General features: G+C 52.5%; 1 protein-coding gene across 6 annotated transcripts in view; it reads left to right on the forward strand.

The window, feature by feature from the left end:
• Positions 1–27,386, forward strand: part of NSD2 (nuclear receptor binding SET domain protein 2) — a 69,378-nt gene that overhangs the window by 17,735 nt on the left and 24,257 nt on the right. For all 6 annotated transcript variants that reach the window (XM_043905975.1, XM_043905974.1, XM_043905969.1 and 3 more), the window contains exons 2-6: positions 9,045–9,669; positions 11,535–11,697; positions 20,292–20,458; positions 20,940–21,422; positions 27,012–27,156. In XM_043905975.1, coding sequence (XP_043761910.1) covers positions 9,073–9,669; positions 11,535–11,697; positions 20,292–20,458; positions 20,940–21,422; positions 27,012–27,156 — 1,555 coding nt within the window. In that variant the 5' untranslated portion in view covers positions 9,045–9,072. The remainder of the gene's footprint in view (positions 1–9,044; positions 9,670–11,534; positions 11,698–20,291; positions 20,459–20,939; positions 21,423–27,011; positions 27,157–27,386) is intronic.

Consider the following 27,386-nt stretch of genomic DNA (forward strand, 5'->3'; position numbering starts at 1 on the left):
GTGGTCCAGTGGTTCAGTTCAGTTCAGTCGCTCAGTCGTATCCGACTCTGCCACCTCATGGACTGCAGCACGCCAGGCCTCCCTGTCCATCACCAACTCCCAGAGTTTACTCAGGCTCACGTCCTTGAGTCTGTGATGCCATCCAACTATCTCATCCTCTATCATCCCCTTCTCCTCCCGCCTTCAATCTTTTCCAGCATCAGGGCCTTTTCAAATGAGTCAGTTCTTTGCATCAGGTGTGCCAAAGTGCTGGAGTTTCAGCTTCAGCATCTGTCCTTCCTGTGAATATTCAGGGTTGATTTCCTACAGGATTGACTGGTTTGATCTCCTTGCAGTCCAAGCAACTCTCAAGAGTCTTCTTCAACACCACAGTTCAAGAGCATCAATTCTTGTGGTGCTCAGCTTTCCTTATAGTTCAACTCTCACATCCATACATGACCATTGGGAAAACCATAGCTTTGACTAGATGGTCCTTTGTTGGCAAAATAATGTCTCTGCTTTTTAATATGCTGTCTATGTTGGTCATAGCTTTTCTTCCAAATGGCAAGTGTCTTTTAATTTTATGCTGCACTCACCATCTGCAGTGATTTTGGAGCCCAGAAAAATAAAGTCTGACACTGTTTCCACTGTTTCCCCATCTATTTGCCATGAAGTGATGGGACTGGATGCCATGATCTTAGTGTTCTGAATGTTGAGTTTTAAGCCAACTTTTTTACTCTTCTCTTTCACTTTCAAGAGGCTCTTTAGTTCTTCACTTTCTGCCATAAGGATGGTGTCATCTGCATATCTGAGGTTATTGATAGTTCTCCTGGCAATCTTGACTCCAGCTTGTGCTTCATCCAGCCCAGCATTTCTCATGATGTACTCTGCACATAAATTAAACAAGCAGGGTGACAGTATACAGCCTTGACGTACTCCTTTTCCTCTTTGGAACCAGTCTTTTGTTCCATGGCCAATTCCAACTGTTGCTTCTTGACATGCATACAGATTTCTTAGGAGGCAGGTCAGGTGGTCTGGTATGCCCATCTCTTTCAGAATTTTCCACAGGTTATTGTGATCCACGCAGTCAAAAGCTTTGGCGTAGTCAATAAAGCAGAAGTAGATGTTTTTCTGGAACTCTCTTGCTTTTTCTGTGATCCAGCGGATGTTGGCAATTTGATCTCTGGTTCCTCTGCCTTTTCTAAATTCAGCTTGAACATCTGAAAGTTCATGGTTCACGGACTGTTGAAGCCTGGCTTGGAAAATTTTGAGCGTTACTTTGCTAGCATGTGAGATGAGTGCAATTGTGCGGTAGTTTGAACATTCTTTGGCATTGTCTTTCTTTGGGACTGGAATGAAAACTGACCTTTTCCAGTCCTGTGGCCACTGCTGAGTTTTCCAAATTGGCTGACATATTGAGTGCAGCACTTTCACAGCATCATCTTTTAGGATTTGAAGTAGCTCAGTTGGAATTCCATCACCTCCACTAGCTTTGTTCATAGGGATGCTTCGTAAGGCCCACTTGACTTCACATTCCAGGATGTGTGGCTCGAGGTGAGTGGTCACACCATCGTGGTTATCTGGGTCGTGAAGATCTTTTTTGTATAGTTCTTCTGTGTATTCTTGCTACCTCTTCTTAATATCTTCTGCTTCTGTTAGATGCATATTTGTGTCCTTTATTTGTGTCCTTTATTGAGCCCATTTTTGCATGAAATGTTCCCTTGGTATCTCTGATTTTCTTGAAGAGATCTCTAGTCTTTCCTATTCTGTTGTTTTCCTCTATTTCTTTGCATTGATCACTGAGGAAGTGCAGTGGTTAGGACTCTGCAATTTCACTGCTGAGGGCGTGGGTTCAACCTCCGGTCAGGGAACTTAAGATCCTGCAAGCTGTGTGAAAAAGTGAAAGTCGCGTCCAACTCTTTGTGGCTCCATGGAATATACAGTCATGGAATTCTCCGGACCAGAATACTGGAGTGGATAGCTGTTCCCTTCTCCAGGGGATCTTTCCAATCCAGGGATCGAACCTAGGTCTCCCACATTGCAGGTGGATTCTTTACCAGCTGAGCTACCAGGGAAGCCCTGCAAGCTGTGTGGTGTGACCAAAAAAAAGTGGAATCATACAATATTTGTCCTTTTGTGAGCAGCTTATTTTACTTAGTATAATGTATGCAGGGTTTGTCCATGCTGTAGTATGTCTCAATACTTCATTCGTTTTTAAGGCTGAACAATATTCCATTGTCTGAGGATCACAGTTTATCAATTCATTCACCTGCTGAAGGACACCTTAATTGCTTCCAGATTTTGGCAGTGATGAAATGAAACTGATACAAACCTCCATGTGCAGGTTTTTCTGTGGCTGTAAGTTTTCAGCTTCCTTGGGTAAATTCCAAGGAGTGGGATTGCTGGATCATATGATGAGAGCATGTTCAGTGTTGTGAGCAACCACCGAACTGTGTTCCCAGCAGCGGTGAGGAGACTTCTGCTGCTCCGCATCTGCTTGGGCAGCTGGTGCTGTCGGTGTGGTGGAGTCTGGCCGTGCTGACCGGCGTGGAGTGACTGCTTTCCCTGCCGTCCTCCACGGGGCCCCTCCCAGGCCAGCTGTGGGGTGGGAAAGCCCCTGGGCAGCTCCCTGTTGCTTGGCAGGGCTGCGCAGTGTCACTACTTCTAGGCCCATCTTGTGTTTCTTGGCTCAGGATTTGGGCCACTGCCACCTTCTGAGGCATAGTTTTTGAGGGTGACTGTCTCTCCAGGGGCCTCCGGGGGTGTTTGCTCTGGGCCCAGCCCTGGGCTGGCTGGAGGAGCGGCTCGGGACACAGCGCTCTGACTGCTGACTGTGGCGAGGCCGGTGCTCAGTCCCCAGGAGCTGGAGCGCGGGGGCGGTCACTTGCTGTGAGGAGGCAGTGGTGCAGCCCGAGGCTGGCCCAGCCGCGGCCCCGCATTCTGAGCCCGCAGCTCTCCTGGGCCCGGGCGCCCGCCTGGCCCTGCCCGCTGCTCCAGGCCCGGCTCGGAGGCCTGTGTCCTGTCCCCTGCAGCCGGGCCTGGGGGCTCGTTGGTCTTCCCACCTCGTTTCTGAACCTGGAGATTTCCCTCCTTTGTTTTGAATTGGGTGATGTATATAGCTAACTTTTTTTTTCTTTCTTTAAAAAAAATAATAATTTGGCCATCTTCTCCAGAAATCTCCTGAAATGTGTTAAAATGGTAATGGAATTCATCCTAATGTTGAACCATCATTTTTGAATAAATGCTCTTTAGCTGCAATACCTTATTTTAATATGTATGGTAACAACTGGGTTTGGTTTGCTTCTGTTTTATCATGTTTTTTTACGGTCCTACTTTACTGATCTTGGTTGATAGCTTTTTTTGTACTACTTCTCTGGTTTTGGTGGGAGAGGTATGCCAGCCTCTGTAGTAATGTTTGGGAAGCTCTCCATCACTTTCCATGTTCCGGAGTAATTTAAACAATAGGAATGCTGTGTTTACATGATGAATAATACACAGCAGTTGGAAAGACTGAGTGGTACTTGTTTATATCAGCACGGCAGAAATCAACATGTGTTGATCAAATCGCAGGTCCAGTGTGGTAGCATTTCTTGGCATGCAAACCCCATGCAGCAGTTCTCCGTCCCTGGGTGTGCTCCATAGCCTGGAAGGGCGCTTTGTGAGCTGACGGTGGGGGACTGAGTGGGACTCGGGCTTCCTGAACAGGCAAGTGCCGTCTTTGTTTTCCTCAGTCATCCTGTTCAAGGCCTGCGGGAGGTGGCGCTGCGCTGGGAGCTTGTGTTTGGCTTCTAGCTGTTGGACTTGGGGCTCCCGGTGGGTGCTGTGGGCACGGAGAACCAGAACCCCAGGACACTGCTGTGGATGTGTGGTGGGCAGCAGGCAGCCTGCTGGGCTGAGCCTGGCTTCTCTCGCCTGGGGCCCTGGGGTGCCCTGAGCCCGTCTTGCCTGTCCTCGGCTGGAGGCACACCATTGTCCAGAGGTCTTGTTTTATGTCAAAAAAACTTGAAGCAAATGTAGCGAAATGCTAAAAACTATCGTTTTGGACTGGTGGGTGTACAAACATGTCCTGTTGTTGTCTGTACTATTCTGCTTTTAAAACTCTTCCCCCTCCCCGATTGAGAGTCACTGAGCCAGTGAAGCCCTCTGGGTCTTTCTTCCGTGGTGGTGGTGGGCTTTGCAGGTTGTCTACCTCTTGGTTGGGTTTTATATTTTTCTTGGAGTGCTAGATAGAATGAAAGATTCTCTAACTTACTGGTGTAACCTTGGTAAAAAATGAGAACTCCCTGAAAGATCAAGTCAGTGGTCAGTGCCGTGTCGGAAGTGAGAGTGGACCCTCTCTAGGGGGCCATGGCTTCAAGCGTTGTCCCAGATGGAATCCTGAGAAGTAGTGAGCAGCCCACAGTTTCAGGTTGAGGGAAGGAAACAGACCAAATGCACAGAGAAGCAGGTACCATGAGTGAAAATAAAGTACCATCAGTAGACACAGGTTTGCAAAGACCAGATATTTAAAAGTTATGTCTGATATATGCAAAGATTTAAAAGAAACTTGAAAATTCCAACAGGAACAGGCAATCTTGAAAATGTGGTTCACATGTAGGTCATGATTACCTAGGCTTGGTATTAAATCCTGAGAGGAGCCATAAACCTGAATTTCTGTGTAAATATTCCAGACTCCAGTTGTTGGCGACTGACCTCCTGATTATCTGTCCATTGGCACTGTTTCTCAGTATCATGGTCTTAGCTGTTGCTCTGACCCAGGCTGCCGTTGGCATCCTTCACTCGCACAGGCTCCTCGGAGCTCGCGCGGAACCTCTGGGTAGCAAGCACGGGGCGCTGCAGCTGTTGTCTGTGTCCTGTCTGTGAGGGTATAACGCGGTGTTGCACCTTCTGCTGTAGGCCCTTGAATGTTAGGAAACTGGGGAACAAATAGCCTTGCTCACATTCACCATTTCTGGTGTCCTTCATTTCTTCCTAAAGGTCTCAGGATCAGTCTGGTCTCATTTCTCGTCACCCTCAAGAACTTCTGTTAACGTTTCTCATAGTGAAGATCTGATGGCAACAACTTCGTAATTGGTATTTCTTTTAAAATATATTCAGTTGTCGTTCTTACAGAGTATTTTTCCTGGATAGCAGATACCAGGTGGGCAGTTGTTTTTCTTTTCCCCCATTGCTCTAATCAGGTCTGGCTTCTGTTTCTCACGAGACGTGAGTGACCATCCATGTCATTGTTTTGTATTTAATGGGCCTTTTTCCCCCTCTGCTCTTCAGGGTTTCTCTTTATCTTGGTTTAAATGTTTCCACTGACTATACCTGGGTGTGGGTTCTTTTACATATATCCTGCTGAGATTTGGGCTTCCCTTGTGGCTCAGCTGGTAAAGAATCCGCCTATAATGCAGGAGACCTGGGTTTGATCCCTGGGTTGGGAAGATCCCCTGTAGAAGGGAGAGGCTCCCCACTCCAGTATTTTGGCCTGGAGAATTCCATGGACTATATGTATATATATATATAGTCCGTGGGGTTGCAAACAGTTGGACATGACTGAGCGACTTTCACTTCACTTCACTTTTGCTGAGATTTGCTGAGCTTCTTGAATCTGTGAATTTTTGTCTCACTGAATCTGAAAAGTTTTTCTGTTTAATTTTTCCCAAATGTTTTTTCTATCTCATTGTTTCTTCCCTCTCCTCTGGGTAGGAGTGGGAATCCAGATCCTTTGATGTTGGTCTATAGCATAAGCTAGAATCAAGATTGCCAGGAGAAATATCAATAACCTGAGATATGCAGATGACACCACCCTTATGGCAGAAAGTGAAGAGGAATTAAAGAGCCTCTTGATGATTGTGAATGAGGAGAGTAAAAAAGCTGGCTTAAAACTCAGCATTCAAAAAATGAGGATCATGGCATCCAGTCCCATTACTTCATGGCAAATAGATGGGGAAACAATGGAAACAGTGACAGATTTTATTTTCTTGGGCTCCAAAATCACTGCAGATGATTACTGCAGCCATGAGATTAAAAGATGCTTGCTCCTTGGGAGAAAAGCAATGACATACCTAGACAGAGTGTTAAAAAGCAGAGACATTACCTACAAAGGTCTGTATAGTCAGAGCTATGATTTTTTTCAGTAGTCATGGATGGATGTGAGAGCTGGACAGTAAGAAAGTCTGAGCACTGAAAAATTGGTGCTTTTGAACTGTGGTGTTGGAGAAGACTCTTGAGAGTCCCTTGGCCTGCAAGGAGATCCAACCAGTCCATCCTAAAGGAAATCAGCCCTGAATATTCATTGGAAGGACTGATGCTGAAGCTGAAACTCCAGCACTTTGGCCACCTGATGCGAAGAACTGACTCATCTGAAAAAACCCTGATGCTGGGAAAGATTGAAGGCGGGAGGAGAAGGGGACAGCAGAAGATGAGATGGTTGGATGGCATCACCGACTCGATGGACGTGAGTTTGAGGAAGCTCCAGGAGTTGGTGATGGATACGGAGGCCTGGCGTGCTGCAGTCCATGGGGTTGCAAAGAGTCGGACACTTGTGAGCGACTGAACTGAACTGGTGGAGTCTCTGGTTCCCCCAGTCCTCTGGAAGACCTATAATCAAATTCTGCTGGCCCTCAAGGCTGGATGCCCAGCCCCTTTGTTGGATCCCCAACAGGAAGCCTGACGCGGGGCCCAGAGCCTTCACAGCAGTGCTCACGCCCTTTGGTGTTCTTATCCAGTCTGTGGGTCACCCGCCCAGCGCGTGTAGTGTTTGATTTTATCCTGAATGCGTTCCTCCTGCCGTCTTGCTATGGTTGCTTCTTTGTCTTTGGACGTTGGGTATCTTTTTTTTGGTGGGTTCCAGCATCGTCATTTTGATGGTTTTTAACAGCTAGTTGCAATTTTAGTACCTTCACAGGAGATGAGCACACCTGGTTTTATCCTGGATATTGTGAGTGATGCGCTGGAGACACTCTTTTTTTCCCATTATGTTCTTCCTAAGAGTAGACTTTTTCTTTCAGTTGTGTTAAAATACACGTAACATTTACCATCTTAACCATTTGAAAAAATTATTTGGCTGTGCTGGGTCTTAGTTGAGGCATGCGTGATCTTTTAGTTGTAGCACAAGAACTCTTAGTTGCAGTGTGTGGAATCTAGTTCCCTGACCAGGGATCGAACCCAGGTCCCCTGCAGTGGGAGTATGGAGTCTTGGCCGCTGGACCACAGGGAAGTCCCCCCTCTTAACCATGTTTAAACGTGCAGTTCAGGGTGTTAAGTACATGCACAGTGTTGCAGCCATCGCCACCAGAAGTGTTTCATCTTGTGAACCTGGAACTTTGCCCCCGTTAAAACACCACCTCCCTGATCTCCCCTCCCTCAGATCCTGGTGTCCGCCTTCCTACGTTCTGTCTGTGGATTCGATTATGCACGAGAATGCAGCCACGCAGTGTTTGTTAGCCTCTTGTGACTGGCTGACTGCACTCCGTAAGGCCCTCAAGGTCCTGCCATGGCAGGTGTCCACCTCCCCTTCCTGTCCAAGGCTTCAGCACGCCTCGCTCTGTGGATGGACACGGGGCTCCGATACCCCCGCATCCCTGCCTTCCGTGCCCTGGAGTGTGTGTCGGGTGGGCTTGCTGGGTCCTTTGGATTCTCTGAGGAAGCCCCGCTGTTTTCCTTCCTGTCCCACCCCCAGTGCACAGGGCTCCCTCCAGGCCCTGCTTTCTGTGTTTTGATAGTGGGTAGCCATCCTCATAGGTGCTGTGTGAGGTGGCATTTCTTTGGGGTTTTGATCTTTTCTTTTTTTGTTTTCGGTGGGGGGAAGGCCCTCACTGCACGACTTATGAGATCTTAGTTCCCTGACTAGGGATTGAACCCAGGCTCCCGGGCAGTGGGCGTGCGGGCCTGTGCGCGGGCCATGTGGCCTGGGGCTGGGCAGGTCTGTGTGTGCCCGCCACCTGCGCTGTGCCCACCATGGCCCCAGCGGCCACATGTGTGCTCCTGTGCCTTGAGGTTGTCGGCGTCTCTTTTTGTCCAGCTAGTCTGATGTGAGCGGGGCTGGGAACCCACTCAGATTTGCCCTAGAAGCCCCGTGTGGGTCCCGGCGGACCGTCCCGGTGTGTGCTCGTTTGCGTCGACTGTCGGTGGAGGCAGTCCCCCACTGCCTGGCTCCCACAGAGCTGGCCCGGCTGCACACGCAGCCCCCAGGGGTGTCCCTGTGTGGCGGTCCCTCGGGGTGACAGGGCTGAGCTCCGGTGCAGTGCTGTCGGTCGCAGGCACCCCGATGGGGGCACTCAGTCTCGGCGCCCTGCTCTCCCCGGTAGCTCATCTCGGAGGGCCTCCTTGCTGCCGTCGTGGTGTGCTCCTGGTGGTCTGGGGGAACTCTTCCCAGCGGAGTGGGCGCCTGCCTGTTCCCTGTGAGCTGCTTTCACTGGGTGTCCCTAGTGACAGGCTGCGGCTCCCGGGGAAGCCCCTCCGCCCGTGGGCCTCAGGCAGCCCATCTGGCCCTGGGTGCTGTGGGCCATGCTTGGCGTGCCCCGTCCAAGGAGAACTGAGTGTCCTTGACGTTGCGCCCCCTCCTCGTCCCTGCGGTCAGCATGGGCCAGGCGGATGGTAGGGAGCCTGCTGCGCCTTGCCCGGCCGTCTGGGCTTAAGCTTTGCTGCCCAGTGGCTGTGGGTGGGCCCGGAGCCCCTGCCCGGCTCTGCTTCCAGCTGTGTCTCAGGTCCTCCCTCTTGTCCTCTGCCCAGGCCTGGCTTTTCACTGGCTGCCTTGGGTGCTGCCGTGGCGGCAGGTGGAGGGGACAGCCTCCGTTTCCGAGGGCTCTGGGGGCAGTGGCGTGACTTCCTTTCCTCTCCTGACTTTTGTGTTCTGCCACGAAAACCCAGTCCTATATCCTTTCACTTTGTTGTTTTGTGACTCCTGTCATTTCTGTGATATTAGAACTGCCTGTTGGGACCGAAATCACAGCAAACACCATAAATTGCCTCAAAATCCCCGAAACTCCCCAAATGTATAGACAGCTAGCTCCATTGGCGTACTCATCTTAGGTTTGAAATTAAGATGTTTCTTTTCTCCTCTTTTTCTAACGCTGCAGTGTTCTGAGACGGAGGCGCCTAGGCTGAATGGAATTCAGCGTCAGGAAAAGCCCTCTCTCTGCTCCGAAGGTGGTGAAGTGCGTGAAGATGAAGCAGGCCCCGGAAGTCCTGGGCGGTGCCAATGGAAAGCCCCCGAGCTGCGACGTGAGCCGAGAGTGCTCCGTGTTCCTGAGCAAAGCCCAGCTCTCCGCCGGCCTGCAGGACGGGGTCGTGCAGAAGTTCAACGGCCATGACGCGCTGCCGTTCATCCCAGCCGAGAGGCTAAAAGACCTCACCTCCCGCGTCTTTAATGGAGAGCCCGGTGCTCACGATGCCAAACTGCGTTTTGAATCCCAGGAAGTGAAGGGACTTGGGACCCCACCTCACACTACCCCTGTCAAAAATGGCTCTCCAGAAATTAAGCTGAAAATCACTAAAACCTACATGAATGGGAAACCTCTCTTTGAGTCCTCCATATGTGGCGATGGTGCGGCCGCCGTGTCCCATTCGGAAGCAGACGGACAGAGACCAGAGCACAAGGCCCGGAGGAGCCGCAAGAGAAGCGCGCAGTGCGGCTCTTTGCTGGAGCACGGCCTCGTGGAGGCCGCCCTGGTGCCCAGGGTCTCCAGCCCCACGGACAAAAAGGTATTTGTGAGCGAGGAGCTCTGGGCGGGGGGCAGGGGGCCTCGGAGGACACTCGACGACGTGCGAGAGGCGGTAGGAGGTGGGCGTGGCCCCCGCGGCCTGCTCTCTGCTCGCCCTGTGTGCTCGGCCCGGGCGCCTGGCTGTGCTGCGGGGACGCTCACATCCTGTTGAGCAGCACCAAGGCCTGGAGATGAACTGTGAAGACTGAATGAGGTTCTGAATCTGGGCCTGGCCATTCCAGAGCCCTTGGCCTTCAGGCGGTCCTGTTTTCACAGAGCTCCTCTCCGCCTAATGGCGGTCAGTGGGAGACCCCTAGGGCCTTCCTTGGTCTGTGCTGTCTGAGGAGGGGCAGGCCCGCCGGCCTCCCCTTGGTCACTGTCCACCCGGGGCTCCTTTGGCAGGGGTCCTGCGGATGGCTCACCCCAGTGAGCATGGGCCGTGCCTCCCGCCTGCACACTCTTGGTGCCCAGCGCAGAGTGCGGTGCTGGAGTGCGCATGAATGCGTGTTCAGGCTTCGAAGGCTGGGGTAGGAATGTGGGACGAAAACATGGTGTTTATGCTAGAAGTCTTCAGTGACACGCGGGAACCTTGACCCTGGCAGAGGAGCTGCAGAGGGCTCTATGGTGCCCCTGTTCCTGAGGGCTGGTGGTCTGCATTCACAGGGTCTGGCAGGCCTCTGTGTGCTGGTCAGGCGAAGCTCCAAGCCCACTTTCAGGAGTAGGGGCAGGGGCTTGAGGCCAGCTTGGGTTTCTTCTCACCAAGGCCAGAGTAATCACTGTAAAATTATAGTGAGGAATCTTGTTTACGGTCCCACAGATAAGACGGAAAAGGACCGACATTTCCCTGGAGGAGTTGAAACTAATGAAGACCTTCAGGGTTTAAAAGTGTCTGTTGAGAGCTGCGGCGGGGGCGCGGGGCGACCCTGACGCAGTCCCAAGGGTGGCAGCTTGGGCTGATGCGGCCCTGCGTGAAGCCCCTGGTGGGTCCATGCTCCTTTATAGGAAAGAAGCTGCCGGTTGGTTTTGTTAAGACTTGGGCAGTCACCTGCTTTTGCCTCTCAGAGTCTGACTTCACCCTCCGAGTGGTGACAAACACTACCTGTCCTGAGGGCGTGGTGGCGAGGCTGAGTGTGATACTGGGATGTTGTGGAATAGCCTGAGAGCCGGCATCTTTGAGAAGTGTGTGATGTGCCTGCTCGGTGCCAGCCCTCACCCCCCCGATGAGGCGCGGTGACCACGCTCTCCTCCATTCACACATGTGGGACTGAGGCTCAAAGCAGGTCAGCGATTCGACTGTGCTCAGCCCCCTGACGAGGATGCTGCTCTTGCCAGGCCTTCAGCCTCCTCCTGGCCTGGGTTCTGAGATGCAGTGGCTGAGTCTCAGAGAGCCCAGGCCCTGGTTGGTGGAGGTGCGGCTGGGCCTGCTGCTGAGCCCCCGTGTCCTGGCCTCCCTGGGGTCCTCTCTCCCGAGGACTGACTGTCTATAAGGGCTCAGAGGGGCGGAGGGCCAGAGGATGAATTCCATGAGAATTTTTGTCCAGCCTGCAAATAAAGCTCCACTAAAGGCCTCCCACCAGGCCAAGGAACTGGATTTCTGCAGAAGCCTTTGTAATGTTGGGCACCTCTGTATGCCAGGTACTTGCTGACCTTTTAGCTGAGGGCAGGAGATGAACAGTTTTGATGAAGTGCTATCAGGGCTGTTACCTAAAAAGCAGTGAGGGAACCGTGAGGGAAAGCACACTTCTTTTTAGGTGTGTGTGTACACGTGTGTGTATGGAATCTCTGGTCTGACTCACCCTTGGTCTTCTGTGGATAGGAAGCTGGATTTAGGGGTAGGTACTCGATGTATCTCTTGTTCATTTTCAGATTCCCGCTAAGAGAGAATCCTGTCCGAATAGCAGCAGAGACAAAGACCAGCTGCTGAAGTACAATGTCGGGGACCTGGTGTGGTCCAAGGTGTCCGGTTACCCCTGGTGGCCGTGCATGGTCTCTGCCGACCCGCTCCTGCACAGTTACACCAAACTGAAAGGTATCGTGTTTGGGGCTGCTTTTCCATCTTTGTCTTCTGCACTTGATTGTTCTCATCTCCCAGCTTCCTTCTTCCTCTTCCTCCAGCAGCCCTGCTGTGGTTCTTTATTCCCCTTTTTTATTGTGCTTTAATGCGCAGACATGAGACTTAGCGTCCTAACTGAGTGCTCAGATAGTGTATGAAATGCATTCACATTGCCGTGTAGTGGTCCCCACCGTCTGTGCCCAGAGCTCTGCTCACTCTGTGGACCCGAAACGTTGTGCCCGTGAGGTGGCAGCTCCTCGGTGCCCCACCCCAGACCCTGGCGGCCCCCTCTGCTTCTGGCCTGCTGTCTGTGGTGTGGGCTTGCATCTCCCTAGTGATGAGTGATGTTGAGCGTCTTTTCATGTGCCTATTAGCCATTCATACAGCATTTGAATCCGCTTGTTTGTGGGGGTGGGTTGCATTGTTAAATTTTTTGTGGTTCATTTTGCAACTTTGAACTTAGTGATTCAGACATGACACGTTACTTTTTTTTTTATATCCGACTTAGATATGTACTTTATCTGATTGAATTAGTATTAAAGGAGAATGGTCTCTGCCTTGTCATTTGCTTTTCAGGTTTTATGATAATTTATTATTATTTAGTTAGTGATTCAGACATGACACGTTACTTTTTTTTTTATATCCGACTTAGATATGTACTTTATCTGATTGAATTAGTATTAAAGGAGAATGGTCTCTGCCTTGTCATTTGCTTTTCAGGTTTTATGATAATTTATTATTATTTAGATATATAGTAATTACTTATGTTAGCATGATTTTCAGAAATTAGTATTTTATATTGCATTTTAGTTTAAAAAATGTCCCAGTTTATTTTATTAGGTGGGAAAAAGGAAAAAAAACTAGAGATAATCATCTTTGGTGTCATGAAACTTAAGTTATAAATCAGAGAAGTTAGAGAACATATTAAGAATGTAATGTGTTATTGATACAGATTAGAGCAGATGCTTAAATAATAATTGGACAATTCATGAAACATAAGATCTCATGTGGTTTTGGAGGACAAAAAAGAAATCGGGTGATTTGAGAGTCTCATAAGCAGTTCTTCTAGAGTGAAGTTTGACTTTGGTGTGAGGAAGGTGAGATGTGGAGATGCAGGGTTGGAGCTGGCTGCCTTGGTGCCCAGGCGACGGTGCCCTCCAGCGGCGTGGGCGGCAGGGCGGGGCCTGCCTGGTGTGCCCCTCTTGGCCTCTGGCTAGAGGCCTGAGGCCTGAGCCTTGCCGGGGCCTTGCTGCTGGGAGTGGGGTGCAGCGGTGCCCCCTGGCAGGCAGACTGGGAGGCACAGGTTGGGATGAGAGGCCCTCTCCTGCATCCCGAGACGCCGGCGTGCACGTGCGTGGTGAAGGTGTGCATGATGCCGGGGCTGGGGAGGAGCCTGTGGGCCGGTTCTGGTTCTGACTCGGTACAGGATGTGTAGCTTCGTCAGCTTGTCAGCATCAGCTTGTCCCTGTTGGGGCTTCCGGGGCCCCAGGATGCACCCCAGAGGCCTCTGGACTTGGTCAGAGTAGGACAGAAGCACCAGTTGAGGCAGAAGCCAGGCTGTCCTGCTGTGGTCGGCATGGGCCTTCTGACCCGGTGGCAGCCCCCCTCCCAGCTCCAGGCGGTCTGGGCAGCGGCCGTCCAGGCCCCACACCTCCACACTGCTCGTCTGCAGAGCACGTCAAATGCAACCTCTCGGGGTCCTTCTTAGCATTGGGATTTCTGCTTCATTTCAGCCTCCCCGCATCTCAGACCGTAGAACTGAAGGCGTCTTTCCATATCTCTTTGTTCCAGCTACTGGGGTTAATTAAGTTCATTACACGTTCCCCCGATTTAGGGTTGAGTAGTTTCTATAGTCTACAGCAGCTTCATCCCTTCATGGCAAATAGATGGGGAAACAATGGAAGCAGTGAGAGACTTTATTTTTTTGGGCTCCAAAATCACTGCAGATGGTGACTGCAGCCATGAAATTAAAAAAAGACGCCTGCTCCTTGGAAGAAAAGCTATGACCAACCTAGACCGCATATTAAAAAGTAGAGAGACATTACTTCACCAACAGAGGTCCGTCTAGTCAAAGCTATGGTTTTTCCAGTAGTCATGTACGGATGTGCGAGTTGGACTATAAAGAAAGCTAGTCACCGAAGAATTGATGCTTTTGAACTGTGGTGTTGAAGAAGACTCTTGAGAGTTACTTGGACTACAAGGAGATCAAACCAGTCAGAAGGCTGAGAGCCAGGATGAGTTGCAAGGGGATTCACATGACCTTTGGAAAGTGAAGGGGTCAGAGGAAGCTGTGAGACTGTGGGGTTGCCCTGTGCCGCGGCCCGTGCTCAGGAGGTGTGGACCAGAGTGTCTATCCAGTTATCCAGGAAATCAACCCTGAATACTCATTGGAAGGACCGATGCTGAAGCTGAAGCTCTTAATACTTTGCAAAGAGTATGACTCATTGGAAAAGACCCCGATGCTGGGAAAGATTGAGGGCAGGAGGAGAAGGGGACGACAGGGGATGAGATGATTGGATGGCATCACTGACTCAATGGACATGAATTTGAGCAAGCTCCAGAAGTTGGTGATGGACAGGGAGGCCTGGCGTGCTGCAGTCTGTGGGGTCACAAAGAGTCGGACACGATTGAGTGACTGAGCTGACCGCAGCTTCCCTGAGTGAGACCAACACACCGCCGTTGGTGTGCGTGCTCTGGCTTGGCGCTTTTGCGCTTCCGCTTAAGGAACCGCAGCAGTGGCTTCTGGCTGAGGCACGGACTGAAGAGTCGACTGCCAGGGGGCGGCCCAGCTGGCAGCGAGCTGCTCCGCGGTGTCGCTAAGCTCCAGAGATTCTTAGGGCATCTTCCCTAAGAGTGAGAGACAGAGGTGATGATAACGCTACTTTTGGGGAAAGATCTTAGCACAGAGACTGGTGAGCTATCAGATATTATCATCCTCTTTTTTTTTTAACTTTTAAAACCAGAGTTTATATTCTATCTACCCCCTCTCCCCTGGTCACCTCTGGGCTTTTTCTGGAAAACATTGCTGTTTGAGCAGTTATCCCCCTGCAGGATCCTTGTGTTTGGTGATCTAATAATTCTGTGCCCACTTTCAGTGGTTTATGTTGCCAAGTATTCCCCCAACTTTCCCAGTGCCAAGTGGGTACACTTGGATTCTGTCTTGTTTTTCATGTGAAACATTTTGTTTATTATTGTTTGTTGTTGTTTTTTCCCCGTTTAGAAGCTTTTCAAGCCCACACTTCAGAGTGGAACAGTGCTGTGGACGTCATCCACTCTCACCTAGACTTGCCAGCCCTTAAATGCTTTGTTTCACCTGCTCTGTCTCCCTCTTTTGTGTATAAATATATTCCCCTTTGCCAGCTCAGCTGAGTGGGTGCTGCACCCATCCTGACTCTTCACCCTAACTTGTCAGCGGGAGTCCTCCCGGAACAAGGCCAGTACCTCGCCTGCGTGTGAGAAAGTGGCCCACCAGTAACTGACCCTTCGTCTCTTGGGGCCTTGCTTAGATCTCCCGGGAGGCTCCAGTGTGGCCATGCACTTGCTCTTTTCTTCACCCTGAGCTTGAGTCTGGGTGCCCCCCAGCCCCTGCGGGTGAGAGCAGACTCGGGCCCGCAGAGGCAGGCGAGCGCCACGCAGGTGGGGCCCAGACTTGGCCCTTTACTGAAGACCTTGAAGGAAGGTTCGGTCCAACAGTGTGCTTCACCAGGAACTAACTGCCTTGGGTTGCAGGGGAGGCAGCCTTGGTCAGCACAGGCCAACTTCAGAGGACTGACAGTGTGCGTTTGGAAAGCAGTTCAGAAGGCTGAGAGCCAGGTTGAGTTGCAAAGGGGATGACCTTTGGAAAGCGAAGGAGTCAGAGGAACCTGTGAGACCATGGGGCTGGCCTGTGCCGTGGCCCCCGCCCAGGAGGTTTGGACCAGAGTGTCCAGTGGAGGCTGGCTGCTGTCTCGTTGGCTGACCCGTGCTGCACTCGGGGCCCGGCTCCCTGACCACCTTCCTCTGAGGTTTGGTCCTCCCTGAGGACCCATTGGCCCGTTGAATGCTGGCTCTCCACTTTTATCCTCTTTTCATGGTTAAGGAGCTGGCACTTTTCTGAAGGTGAGCTCCCTTCTAAAAGGTTACTTATGTATTGAATGTTACAGTCTTCACTCCCTTTAATACTCCCATTGTTCCAGATGTGGCCTCGGGGAGCCCACGAAGTCCCTTCCAGCTGTGTGCCCTGCCCTGGCTCTGTCTGTCTTGGAGCGCTTCCTTATGTGTGTGAAACATGAACCACACTGCGGGCCCCCTTTATACTTTCTTTGCCCCAGTCCTTGAAGCAACTGTTCCTCAGAGGAAGCCTGGGTCCTTTTAGTAGCGAGTGGTATGTGGACGCCCAGGTCTGGGCTCTGGCTGTGTCCAAGGCCCGGAAGGCAGAGGACGGAGTGTGAGGTGGGTCTGCGGGCATGCTGCCCCCGCTCCCTCTGCGGCACCTGTGATGGTGGGTCTGAGGCTCAGGAGTCCTTGCTGGGAGGACGGCATGGAGGAGGGTGGCTTTGGGTGTGGAGCTGGCTGAGCAGGGGCTTGGGAAGCGAGGCCTTTTGATTCCTGTAAGATGGAACTCCCTCACCCTACCCCTGATTCCCACCCCGGATTTTCTCTTTGTGTATGTGCTTCTTTTTACTTATCATACTTGGGATTAGAGAAGTACTTGAATCTGAATCAGTAGCAACACATTTAAACTCTTCTTAAAAGATAATTTTATTTATTTATTTTTGGCGGTGCTGGGTCTTCTTGCTGTTCAGGCTTTTCCCCAGGTATGAGTGGGAGCTACTCTCTGATTGCAGTATCTGGGCTTCTCATTGCGGTGGTGTCTTTGCGGCGCACAGGCCTAGGGGCACACAGGCTTTAGTAGTTGCAGCGTGTGGGCTTTCGAGCACAGGCTCAGCAGTCGTGGTGCGTGGGCTTAGTTCCTGCACAGCATGTGGGATCGTCCCAGATCAGGGATCAATCCTGTGTCTCTTGCGTTGGCAGGGGGATTCTTTACCACTGAGCCACCAGGGAAGCCCACACTTGAGCTATAAAAACTGAAGCAGAATCTTATGTATGGAAGAGAGCACAGCTGTTTAGAGTTCAGATTTCCTTTGCAAATCTAACAGTGTTTTTGTCATTTGTAGCAGCAGAACTTGTCTTGGCGACTGCCTGCCAGGGCATGCAGATGGACGAGCCAGCAACTCTGAGGCCTGACCCTCTAGGTTGGAATCAGGAGATGAGTGGTGTTTTTGGTATTACACTGTGAAGAAGATTGGATTCTTTTGCACCTGGGAACGTTACCATCTCCCTGATGCACCTGGATCCTACTGGTCTTCCCTTTAGATACTGGGGCATCAAGTCAGCTTTTCTTCTGTTATGGAGATTTTAATTTTCACCTTTTCTGTGTTATGGAAAGGAACCCTCATTGCTGTATTTCTAAATTCCAGCGTTTTCTGAAAATACTACACGTAATCTGACTTTCTCACCTTTGGAGTTACTTGATACTGTGATTTTTCCTTTCTGCTTGTTCTGTCAACTAGGAAGAGAGGTGTGTGAGGATTTCCCACTGTGGTGGTGGATGTGCCCTTTTCTATTTGAGATTTTGTCAGTTTCTACTTTACCTGGTTTGAGGTTCTGGTGACCTCCAGGGACTGAAGCAGGAAATATGGACCTGGCCATCATTGTTCTTTGTTTCCCATGGAGCAGACTCTGGTCTGCTTGGTCTCACTCAGGTTCAGGATCCACCTTGTGTCTGGTGGGCCGTGATGGGGAGGAAGCGAGTGCAGTACAACGTTAAAGTGCCTCAGCTGGTGGTGGAGGCCAGGTTCTCTCAGGAGGGAGTGCAGGTGGGGCCTCAGTGACCAATGTTTTCCTTCCAACCGTGAGGATGAAAATCCAAGGTCACAGGGAGGAAGGGTTGCTAACAGGTGGTGGGACAGTTCGTTAATTATGGTGGTCAAAGAAAGTAAGGAATTCACCTCTCAGTTTGGACCAAAATAAAATTCAGATGGATTAGAAAAAACCTTAAAAATAAGAGAAAGTTGGGTTAGGTTTGTTGTGAAATTTTTAAGCAGAAAAGAACTTTAAAAATGTTAAATTAATTTCATAAGCTTGGGATCAGCCTGTCATATTCTCTGATTTTCTTTTTTTTCCAGCTGACATGTAAGGAGCATTTTTACTGTCTTTAGCTATTTATTTTAAAAAATTATGTGTGTTCATATTATATGTTCAAATATGTACCATAACATATTTTTCTTAATTATGCAAATGCTATGGCATATATCTATATTCATTTTCATGATCAAGAGAAGGGCTTTTGAAATACTAAAATAATGGAAAAAGTCACAAATCTCTTGACATAGTTTTGAACCTGAGCTATTTTAAAATCAAAGAAGTATACATACTTATAAACAAGTCAAATTGTCCTGAGAGATTAATAGTGAAAAATAGTTCCCTGTCCTCCCCAGAAGTAATTATTTTTAACTCTTTAAACATTTTCTTTTGGTTTCAGCTACTCTCTTATCATCTAGATATCTTCTGTTGACTTTCTATTATGGTAAATGAAGATTGATCTCTTCAATAATATCCTGTTTCTTTCCCTTCCATTCTTCCCATATAATTAACTCACTGTTTTTATTACATCAAACATCAGTGTTCATTTAATTTTGACTATGTAAATATCATTCAGTGAAAAACTCAGCTGTGTTCTGTAATTGCGTTTTATTTCTTGTACAACCTTTTGTCTTTTTTCTGGAGCTAACTATTGCATTTCTTGTGAAATTGTATAGTTCGCTGCCATTTAGCTTTAATTTTTTCAAGTATTCATTCTTCTGTCTAAAACTCATCCTATCATGTGGTGAGTTTCTCTGATTGGGGGGAAAAATGGAACGCTGTGTTCGAGTCCCGCTTCCTTTCTGCTGCTTGGATCTCCTTCACCCGCCTTCCGCACCGCCTGGTCTCCTTCTGTGCGGCCTCTGTCCCCTTGCTCGCGCTCCTGGAGCCCTGCTTCCTCCTGCCTCACTGTCTCTGGCCAGCAGGCACCTGAGACTCTGAGATGCTTTCCTGGTTACCGTATTGTTTCTGTGGCTCCACGCTGTGCTCTTTCTTGGTCAGTTCTCCTTTTTTGCTGCAGCGTGGTTTTTGGCATCCTGAGGAAGGGGTGGGGGTCACTCTGAGTTCCTGGGTTTGGAGGGTGCGGCTATCATCACACTCGATTTTCGGGTTGGCTGGGTGTGGAATTTTATGTTGAACATAATTCTCAGCATTTTGAAGGTGTTATTGCATTTCCTTCGAGCATCCAGAGTTGCTGTTCTGCTTGTCATTTCACGAACATGGAGCTGTCTCTTCCTCCCCAGCAGCTTGGCTGTCCCCAAGGTGTGCCCGGACGTGGGTGTTGGGTGCAGCGCTGGGAGGGGTTGGTTCTGATGCGTGCCCCTGTGTTTGGTGATTCCCTGATGGGTCTCTCTGTTTTTCTCTGTGGAAGGCCAGCTATTTGGGTCTCACATCTCCTGTACAGATCGATCCTGTCGGTTTCTTATTAGAGTAGGTGTTTTCACTTTTAACTTTTTTCTTCTTTCTGGGAGATTTCCTACCTTTCCACCGAAATTTTCTTCTTGAGTTTTGTTTTCGTGGTCGTATTAAATTTCGAATGGCGCTTTCTCTCTGTTGTCCTCTTCTGACAGCAGACTAGAGTTCGTCTCTGTCAGGCGTCATCTCCTCCTGTCGTGGTGTCTGTGGCCCTGCAGAGACTGTTGATTCTGTGTGCTTTGCACTCCTTCCTGTTAGGGGCTCTCTGGGTCTGGGGTGCCTGCCCTGGGCCTTCTTCCAGTGGACGGCACTCAGCTGCCTGCGGCCTGTAGGGGGCGCTGTTGGCTTGTGTTAGAGGCGCTGACTGGCTGGTGGTGCCTGGTTGAGGGAATCTCCAGCTTCTGGGGCAGAGACAAGGTGGGAAGTTCTTCCTGTGGTGTACTGGTTCCCCGGGAAGTGTGCTTTGCTGCCTCGTGTCCGGCATGCTGTGTGAGGGGACAGGGACCGGGGTTCCCCAGGGGCAGCCCTTCTTTCCTCACCCAGCTCCCCGTCTGCACCGGGGGTGTGGCTTCTCCAGCATCTGGGGGGACTCCGTGGCCTCGAGCTGCCCCCTCCCCATACCACCCCCCAGCGTGGTGAGGGCAGGGCGGCCCGGCTCCCCGGCTGGTGTCGGGGGGGCTGGGATTGGAACCCATGCTGCCCGGCCCTCGCTGGTGTCGTCTCTGCTCTGACTGACGTAGTATCCTCTTCGGTGGCTCTTGGAAGGGAGGAGATGAGAAGTGAATCTGGTCAGCGTTCTGTCCCGGTCGACTTTGAACCCTATCTAAGTCTTGCAAACATATTTCCCCTTTTGCTGTAGAGTGTGGTGGGGGAAGAAAAAGGATTTATTTTGAGGTTAACAGAGTCCAACAGTACCAAGTAAAACGACTTCAAAGCCGCTCCTAACTTGATATCAGTAATTATTAATAGATTTGCCTAATTTCATCCCAAATTCTAACTTTCAAGTTCTAACATTTTATTTTAAAAACTAGGTCAGAAAAAGAGTGCACGCCAGTATCACGTACAGTTCTTTGGTGATGCCCCAGAAAGAGCTTGGATATTTGAGAAGAGCCTTGTAGCTTTTGAAGGAGAAGGACAGTTTGAAAAATTATGCCAGGAAAGTGCCAAGCAGGCACCCACGAAAGCTGAGAAAATTAAGGTGACAGATGTTCCTTAAGTACAATTTTAGACCAAACTTTTATTTTCATTCTTAATGATGTGTCTTGCTTTGAACTTGTGGCTGCCTCAAGCCGTGTGATGGCCTCTCACGTCCGTCACTGCTGGCTTTGCCTGGTGCCGTGTGTCCCACAGCACGGCGGCTTCGGTGGACACACGGTTTATCCTGTTTACTCCGTGATGACTCCCAGGGGCAGTCTTTCTAAGTTTTGTTTTCCTTTATGTACACACACACACACACACACATGATAATATATATAAGTATTAATTGTAATTGCAGTTGATTTCTAGTTTAAAGAAACAGTAGAGTTATACTGGTCTGAACTCTAAAACCTTCAAGTTAATTGGTTTTTATAGTTTTTGATTTCTAAATTTACCTGAAATTCTAAAAGTATCCTTTAAAGTAGGTTAATTTTTAATGTTTGTTTGATGAAACTTACACATGTCTCATGTTTTCTTTGCAGCTGTTGAAGCCCATTTCAGGGAAGTTGAGGGCCCAGTGGGAAATGGGCCTCGTTCAGGCTGAGGCCGCCGCACGCATGGCGGTAGAGGAGCGGAGAGCCAAGTTCACCTTCCTCTACGTGGGGGACCAGCTCCGCCTCAACCCCCACGTGGCCAAGGAGGCGGGCGTGGCTGTGGAGTCACTGGGAGAAGCAGCAGAGCCCTCAGGAGCTGGGGAAGAAGCTGCAGACAGCCCTAAGTCCTCGGGGGAGGAGGGCGCACCCGTCAAGAGGAGACGGAGGGCCAAGCTGTCCGGCTCCGCCGAGAACCTCCCTGGCGACCCAGGGCCGGGGCGGGCCACGCCGCAGAAGACGGCCGAGGCCGACTCCAGGAGGGGCGTGGGGTCCCCCCCCGGCAGGAAGAAGGCCACGGCCCCCACCCCGAGGAGCAGGAGGGGCGACGCGGCGTCCCAGTTCCTGGTCTTCTGTCAGAAGCACCGGGACGAGGTCGGTGTGGGGACGCTCTGAGGGCTTGTGCTTTGTGCGGGAGTCTGCCCGTGAGGCCGGTCCTCACAGCGCCCGGCCCCGGCCCCCAGCGCTGTCGGCCCGGCCGTACTGTGCCTTCTGTACACGCGGGTCTCAGGGGCAACTGTCGTTAGGGGGAAGCCAGTGCGACCCTTGGGGGCAGAGATCCTTGCCTTTGTGCTCTAGAATATTCCTCCCAACTATGGTGGGAAGGTCCAGGGACAGCGGGAAGTGGGCTGCTCTTTGCTAGAAGCTTGGCCTTATCCTGACCTCCAGCCCAGGTTAGCGCCTTCTCCAGGAGGCAGCTCAGAAGCCTCCAGGAGGTGGTACAGGGTTGGATTTACGGAACCTGATGCTGCCATGGGCCTGGGCATGTCAGGCACCTGCTGCCGTGGTATGTGAAGGGCGGCATGGTGTCAGCAGCTAAACATTTGTCTAGTTTTCTTAATCGTTTTCATAGAGTGGACCGAGCTTATTTGGATATCGTCAAGTCTTGAGTCCGCTTTAAGGGCTCAGGCCGGCATTTTGGTTCTTTGCTGTTACTTGAAATGAGTGGGTTGTTGGGACTTTTCTCAGGATTGCAAGGCAGATGTGACGTTAGAAAGCCTGTTGTGATTCGTCATTGTAGATTAAATAATCATCTCAGTAGGTGGAGAAAAACATTTGATAAAAGTCATTGCTTTCTTCTGGTCACACCCTGTGGCTTTCGTGGTCTTAGTTCTGTGACCAGGGATTGAACCTGAGTGGTCGGCAGTGAGAGCATTGAGTCCTCACCCCTGGACCACTGGGGAGGTCCTTAGTAGTGATTGCTTTTTGATACAAAGTTAGCAGGCAGGAGTAGAAGGGAATGTCCTTCTGTCTGCTGAGGGATGACTTTCAGAAGCTGTTAGCATCGTGGTGGTTGAGGAGACTTCAGAAGCGTCCTCTCTCGAGTCATGAGCAAGGCAGGTGCCGTCACTGGTGTCAGCGCAGTGACGCAGGGCCGTGCAGCAGAAGGGGCCCCGCGGCAGAGCCCCAGCCCGGGGAGCGGCTGACACGGAGCAGCCAGCGCAGGGGCCGGGGCGTCACGTGGCTGTGAGGCTGCGAGGAGGGAAGGTGACAGAACAGCTGTGACTTTGGAGAAAAGCCACTGATGTTGCAGCAGACCTGAGTAGAGAGTAATAGGAAGGTTCACTTTTCTGAAGCTAGAGTTGTCATCCCCCTCTGTTAACTCTAAGTCCGGTGTGCTCCCGGGAAGCTCTCAGCAGGAATGTCTCTGCCTTTTAAGCAGATGCTAGCATAGCCATGTTGGAAGGGAAGCTCAGCCCGAGGACTCGCCCTGCACAGAGGAAGCTCTTAATGCAAACAGTGGCTCTGCCGCTCAGGACGGGCGCTGGCCCACACTGCTGACTTCAGAATTCAGCAGCTCCAGGAGGAGAGTTCTGTCAGTGTAGGAGAGGGAGGGCTGCTTCAGCCAAACAGTTCACAGACCGTGAAGGAACGTTGTTAAAGTGAAACGAGAGCTCCGTGTGCAGAGCTCAGGATAGTCCTGGAGGAGGAAGGGGAGAGGCTTTGAGAAGAGCAGGTCCCAGAAGACCCTGGGTGCCATTGAGCACAGAGTGGCTGCTGAGCCTGGGCTGGGGCGACCACGCGTCATGGTCACCGCACGGCCAGCACTTCTGTGACCGAGGGCCGAGGCTGCGGTGGGAATCCACATGCAAGGCTGTGAAGGGGCATTCCTTACATCTAGCTTAAAGAGAAATTTGGCAATATCTAGTGAAACTGAAGATGCACATTCTTTTTGTCTTACAATTTCAGCCCGAGGGATTTGCCCTAGAGAAATTTCACCCTCCCACGGTGTTCAGAGCTGTAAGGTGTTCTGGTGAGGCCCAGCAGGCGGTGGTCTCCTGCAGCATCGCTCAGACAATCATGAAGGTGGCCTCACTCCGCTTCCAGGATAGGGACCCTCAGATCCCATCACGACAAGAGTGAAAGTGTAGCACGCTCGCCTGCTGCCCGCCTGTGCCTCCCTGCCTCCCGCGCCTGTCCACAGAGGCTGGGTGTATCCAGGCCCGTGCCTGCTCAGGTGCCAGGCGGTGCTGCCGTGACAGCCCTGCCCACCAGCCATGCTTGCGCCGGTTCCCCATCTGCATCTCCCTAGAATCTCACTCATCCGAGTTTATGAGAGAGACCTCAGGCCGCTTTCCGGAGGACGCCCTTTTTGCTGTGGGGACCCAGATTGCTCTTAGTCAACCCTCCTAGCACTAAGGTACGTGCCAAGAGCAGGCAGGCCGACCATGCAACCGGTGCTGAGGGGCTGTGCCCAGAGCCCTGAGGCTCAGTGCGCCTCTCTGTCTGAGCTTCCCACCAGAGCGTTGCTGTGAGCACCCCAGCGCACGCTCACCCCAGACGCGCCTGGCCCTGGCCCTGTGGGCTGGGGCCCACAGGCCCGCCCTCCTGCTGGGTGCGGGGCTGGGCTGGTCTGAGGGTCTGGTGCTGTTGGGACGGTGTTTGCTTGTTTGCAGGTGTGTTGTGCTGGCTCCGTAGTAAGTGACGCTGGTCTTGAATGCAGGAGACTGCTGACTCCAGCCTGTAGAATGATCTGGCTTTTCTAGGTGCTCTTTTCCTATGGAGAGTGGCCGTGCACCCCAGGGTGGTTTTTGTTTGGTTGTTACTGAATCGGTGGCCGGCCCTGGAGGGATGGAGTGGATGGAGTCTCCTTTTTTGGACTCACTAGGTAGAAGACTGTGCCCGTTGAGGACATCTGGTCACCACTTGCTGCCTGTTTTTAAAAATCAGTTTCCAACTCTCTTCTTGCGCATGAAGACGAGCGCCATGCTTCTGGCAGTGGCTTGAGTTCTTTGTCACACGCTTTGCTCATTAGTCTTTGTCCAGCAGGCTTAGATTGGCCACGCCGCCCTGGCTCCTCCTGGGGTCCAGCTCCCAGGCTGAGGACTCCCTCCACGTCCAGCTCCCCCTGAGGCAAGGGAGAGGAGCATGCAGGACGTGGGTCCATGGGGCAGAGGCCCCTGCAGGGACCAGGGCGGGGGCACGACCCCCAGCAGCCAAGCGGTGCCCGCATGTGGTCTGCAGGCCTCCCGCTGGGTTAGCCTAGCGCGTCGTGTCAGTGGCTCACCTGTTGTTGGCTGTGCGGGGCCTCAGTTGTGGTGTGCAGGCATCTCTGGCTGTGGCGCACGCTCAGTAGTGGTGCTCGGGCTTAGCTGGCCTGCGGGACCTCAGCGCCCAGACCAGGGACTGAGCCCCCGAGTTCTGAGCCTCCGGACCACCGGCCGAGTCCCCAGGAGCAGCTTTACTGGCAGGTGTTTTCAACACAGTTTCGGATTTTTAAAGGATCTTTTCCCACTTTATCTGATCCTGATTTTTACAGCTCCTTTAGAGGGTGGCAGTGTTTAGTCTCAGTTCTTTGGATGTACATTTGTATTGGGTTCCTGTTTGGGTCACCTCAAAGCTCAGTGGCCTGAAACAACCACCTGCGTTGATGATCTCAGAGGCTGTGGTTTGGGATTTTGGGAGCAGCGTGGCGGTTCTGCCTCAGCGTCTCTCATGAGGTCGCTTTAAGATGTCGACTTGGTGGGGCTGCGTCACCTGAGGGCTGGCCTGGGGCTGGGAGCCCTCCCCAAGGTGCCACATCTGCGGCCACGGGGCCTCTGTCCCGCACCGGGTGGCCTCTCCAGTAGCTGGGGGTGTGGGGGGGGCGAGTGTCATCACAGCAGGAGGCCAGCCCCCCAGCAGGTGGCCCCTGGGCCGGGCGGAGGCCTTCCCTGCCCTGTACTCAGGAGGCTCTCAGGGCACATGTGTGCAGAGGGAAAGCCTCCTTCTGGAGTCTCAAGTTGCGCTGTGGGCTTGTGAGTACCTGGCTTTCCATGTTTCCTTTTTCCAAGGAGGGGAAGGTTTCTGTGACTGTGAAGGGACCCAGGCAGCAGGGGGCTGGCGCCACCGGGAGGGGCACCCTGACGCCGCCCACTGGCCTCTGCGGTGCGGGGGACGTGCTCGGGCAGGAGCCTCAGAGGGCAGGAGGGCGGGTAGGCTGGGTGGGTAAGCACTGTCTCAGGGGTTGAGGGGCCGCCTGGCTATGGGGGTGAGACCCTCAGGGAGGCTTCCCGGCCTGAGACTCTCACGGGGGACACCCCTCCTCCCTCTGGAAGCTCTGGGGGAGCAGAGAGGGTAGGGCTCCGGGGGCAGAGGTGGCCAAGAGGGGGCCTGGGAGGAGACTGGGGGAGGTGTTGACGCTGGTGGTGCCGCCTCCCGGCGAGCTTGTCAGCAGCCCTTCGGTTCCCCATGTCCATCAGGGTATAGTTGAGCCCTTCCTGAAGCATCTTCTGGAGGCTGTTCCCGCTGAGCTTGATCTTGACCAGGCTGTGGAAGTCTTCCTCTGGGACGACCGCTACCTTCCCAGCTCCGGGTGGGGCCTGCCTTCCCTGCCCGCCTCCTCCCCGTGGGCATCTGGCCCCAGGCCGGGCTCTGCCCAGTGGCTCCCTCCTCATCCCGTGCCCAGACTCTGTCCGCTGCACCTGGCCCACCCCCGCCCGACACGGTTGGCTCGCTGGGGAGGTCAGGACTGACCGCTGGCTTTGCGTATTCTCGTGTGTCTAAGGTAGTTTATTAAAGCAGGCGGTGGTCACTGCGGAGCGCACACCACACTTCAGGCCCATTGCCAGTGCATTTTCATGAGCAACTATGTTCGGTGAGGTTGGAGTGGTGACCCCTTCTCCCGTGGCCAGGCCCCCTTGCAATGAGAGTGAGGGGTGCAGGGCGACAGGGGGAGCGGACTGGGACCAGCCCTACCGATACCTGTCGCCCCTGTGCCAGCTGTGCTGGGTGGCGTCCTGGTGAGCCCGTGGGCAGAGTGAGTGGTCATTGCTTCACTGACCTACAGCGAGGCCTGACGGTTGGCCTGCCCGGGATGCCCTGGCTAGTTTCGGCATTTAACAGTGTAGAGTCGGTTCTTGGCTCCTGAGCCGTCGGTACCGGGTGGGCTGGGACTGCTCTGTGGCCGCAGCGTGCGGCCTTGCTCTTCTGTCGGTGGTCCTCAGGCTGGGGCGCGCAGACACGCACGGAACCTCGGGAGAGCAGAGCGGTGCCCCTGGGGTGGAGGGGCCGTGGCCGTGGCCCCGCCCGCCCCAGTCCTCCTCACGGGGCAGCAGGCCCTGCTGGTCACCTTGGGAAAGGGGTCCCCGGAGCGCTCTGCGACCCTGCGCCCAGGGAGCATGGCCCCTTGGCCTGCTCGCCACCCTCCAGGCGCATACCTGGGAGCATGAGGGTTGGTGCTGCTACAGCGAGCACGCTGGCCAGAGGGGCGTTTCCTGCTGCCGGCTCCTCCAGGGTGCCTGGGAAGTCGTAAGGTACCCGTGATTGACTGATTTTGGGAATGTGTACTGTCTTGTCTTTCATCATTTATCATGTCCTGCATTTATACAGATACAGTTGAGTTATTTCCACCAGGCCTGATTTCAGTGAGTTACGACATCATTAGACACCGCTTTCCTTTGGAGCTTTTCTGGGACGCGGTTCCAGGGCATGGAGGTGAGTGTGCCCGTGGCGCCTTCCTACCACCCCCTGCTGTGCCCACAGGTGGTTGCCGAGCACCCGGATGCATCTGCCGAGGAGATCGAAGAGCTGCTCGCGTCGCAGTGGAACATGCTCAATGAGAAGCAGAAGGCGCGCTATCACACCAAGTTTGCGCTCGTGGCTCCGCCCCAGTCCGAAGAAGACTCTGGTAATGGCGCCTCTGTGCCCATGTCCTCTGCTGGGTCTGCCCAGCGCACCGCGGTCACGAGAAAGCCACCCGAGCGCACTGTCGCCAGAGTCGCGCAGTGGGCATGTGAGGGAGGCAGGCAGCCCGCGTGGCCTCCAGGGCCAGAGGCGCGCCTGATGGGCCACGGTCAGGTCTCCTGGTGGGGGCTGCGCCTGCCCACCACATTCCTGGGGCAGGGCTGTGGGCTTGGG

The sequence above is a fragment of the Cervus elaphus genome, chromosome 6 (genome assembly GCF_910594005.1).
Source record: "Cervus elaphus chromosome 6, mCerEla1.1, whole genome shotgun sequence".
Taxonomy (NCBI): Eukaryota; Metazoa; Chordata; class Mammalia; order Artiodactyla; family Cervidae; genus Cervus; species Cervus elaphus.